General features: G+C 68.2%; 1 protein-coding gene across 1 annotated transcript in view; it reads right to left on the bottom strand.

Annotated features, from left to right (window-relative positions):
* Positions 1 to 1,015, bottom strand: part of EMIHUDRAFT_454961 (hypothetical protein) — a gene marked incomplete at its 3' end in the record, with an annotated part of 2,923 nt that extends 1,908 nt beyond the window's left edge. The window contains exon 1 of the mRNA XM_005789521.1: positions 29 to 1,015. Coding sequence (XP_005789578.1) covers positions 29 to 957 — 929 coding nt within the window. The 5' untranslated portion in view covers positions 958 to 1,015. The remainder of the gene's footprint in view (positions 1 to 28) is intronic.
* Positions 1,016 to 1,346: the final 331 nt, after the last annotated feature.

Genomic DNA, 1,346 nt, shown 5'->3' with positions numbered 1-1,346 from the left:
AGGGGGCGGCGGCCCGGACGCGCCCGACTTGCTGTGGCGGAGCGGCGGGGCCGTCCCGCGCGTCGGGCCGCCGCTCGAGCTCGAGGAGGAGCGCTGCTGCCGGCTCTGCGACGGGCGGCGGTTGTCCTTGGCCGCCTGCGCCTTCTCGTCGAGGACCTGCTGCATCTTCTTGGCGGAGAGGGCGGAGAGCTCCGCCGCCTTTTGGGTGAGGTTGTCGCCCTCGGGCTGGTCGCCCGACGTCAGCGCCGCGCAGATGTGCCCGCGCTTGGGCTGCCCGCACCGGCGGCAGCGGTAGCCGTGCTCGGCGCCGTGCTTTGTGCGCAGGGTCTGCGCCTTCTCCATGCGGTTCCAGCGGTTGCGCACGCCGTTGTCGGTGCGGCCCGGCAGGTGGGCGGCGATCTTGGACCACTTCTTGCCGTGCGTCTCCACCAGCTTGAGGATGAGCAGGTCCTCCTCGACGGTCCACATGGGCACGTCCTTCCTGCCCTCGCGCTCGCTCGGCTCGAGCGAGCCCTCGCCGTCGTCCGAGTACTGTCTCCGCAGTGGCTCGGGCGCGCTGCGCCGCAGGCGGGTGTAGGGGCTGCCGCTGAGGTCGAAGAGCGCCGCATGGCTGCCCGCCGCGCCCTCCGACTCCTCTGGAGACTCCTCGTCGCCGCCCACATCGTCCTTGACCAGGTCGGCAAAGAGCGCGTCCTCCGCCGACGACCAGCGCGTCACCTTCTTGGCTGCGGGCGAGACGCCGGTCGGCGACGTCACGAGAAGGCACCGCTTCCCGTCGTCCCAGTGCACTGGGTCAGGCACATATGGCCTCATCATGGCGCCGCCGCGAGCGTGGGCCGCCGGCGCTTGCTGCTGCATGCCCTGAGAGGCGAGCGCGAAGGCCTCCACCTCGTACGTGCCGATCACCACGTTGTCGGACGGGCCGCCGTCCGCTAACACGATGCCGGTTGCCGACATGGCTGGAAAAAGGTGGACACTCAAGACACACGAAGCAAGCAAGGACCCTTGCTGCGTGCGTCGTCACCGGAAGAATTCTTCCTCCTCGGCTGCAGAGAGCACACAGCCGTCCTCCCATCCCTCCCTTGGGTTGTCTGTTTTCTTTCTTTCTAGCACACGGGCAGAAGACGGCATGGAGGGCGCCCGACAGGGTGCGGAAGGTGAAGGCAGCAAGGAAGGCGCCCACTTGCTACGGGGGGGGCAGGCAGGGAGGAGGACGGACACGGATGGGAGTACCTCTGCGAATGGGAAGGCGAGCAGAGCGACAGCTGGGTGTGGCATGATAAGATGGCGAGCGTAGGGTATGTCGGTGATTTGGCTAACACATGGGAGCGGGAGCTGATGCATGC

The sequence above is a fragment of the Emiliania huxleyi genome (assembly GCF_000372725.1).
Source record: "Emiliania huxleyi CCMP1516 chromosome Unknown EMIHUscaffold_127, whole genome shotgun sequence".
Lineage (NCBI taxonomy): Eukaryota > Haptophyta > Isochrysidales > Noelaerhabdaceae > Emiliania > Emiliania huxleyi.
Note: the sequence above shows the minus strand (reverse complement) of the source record. Positions and strands in the feature narration are given on the sequence as shown.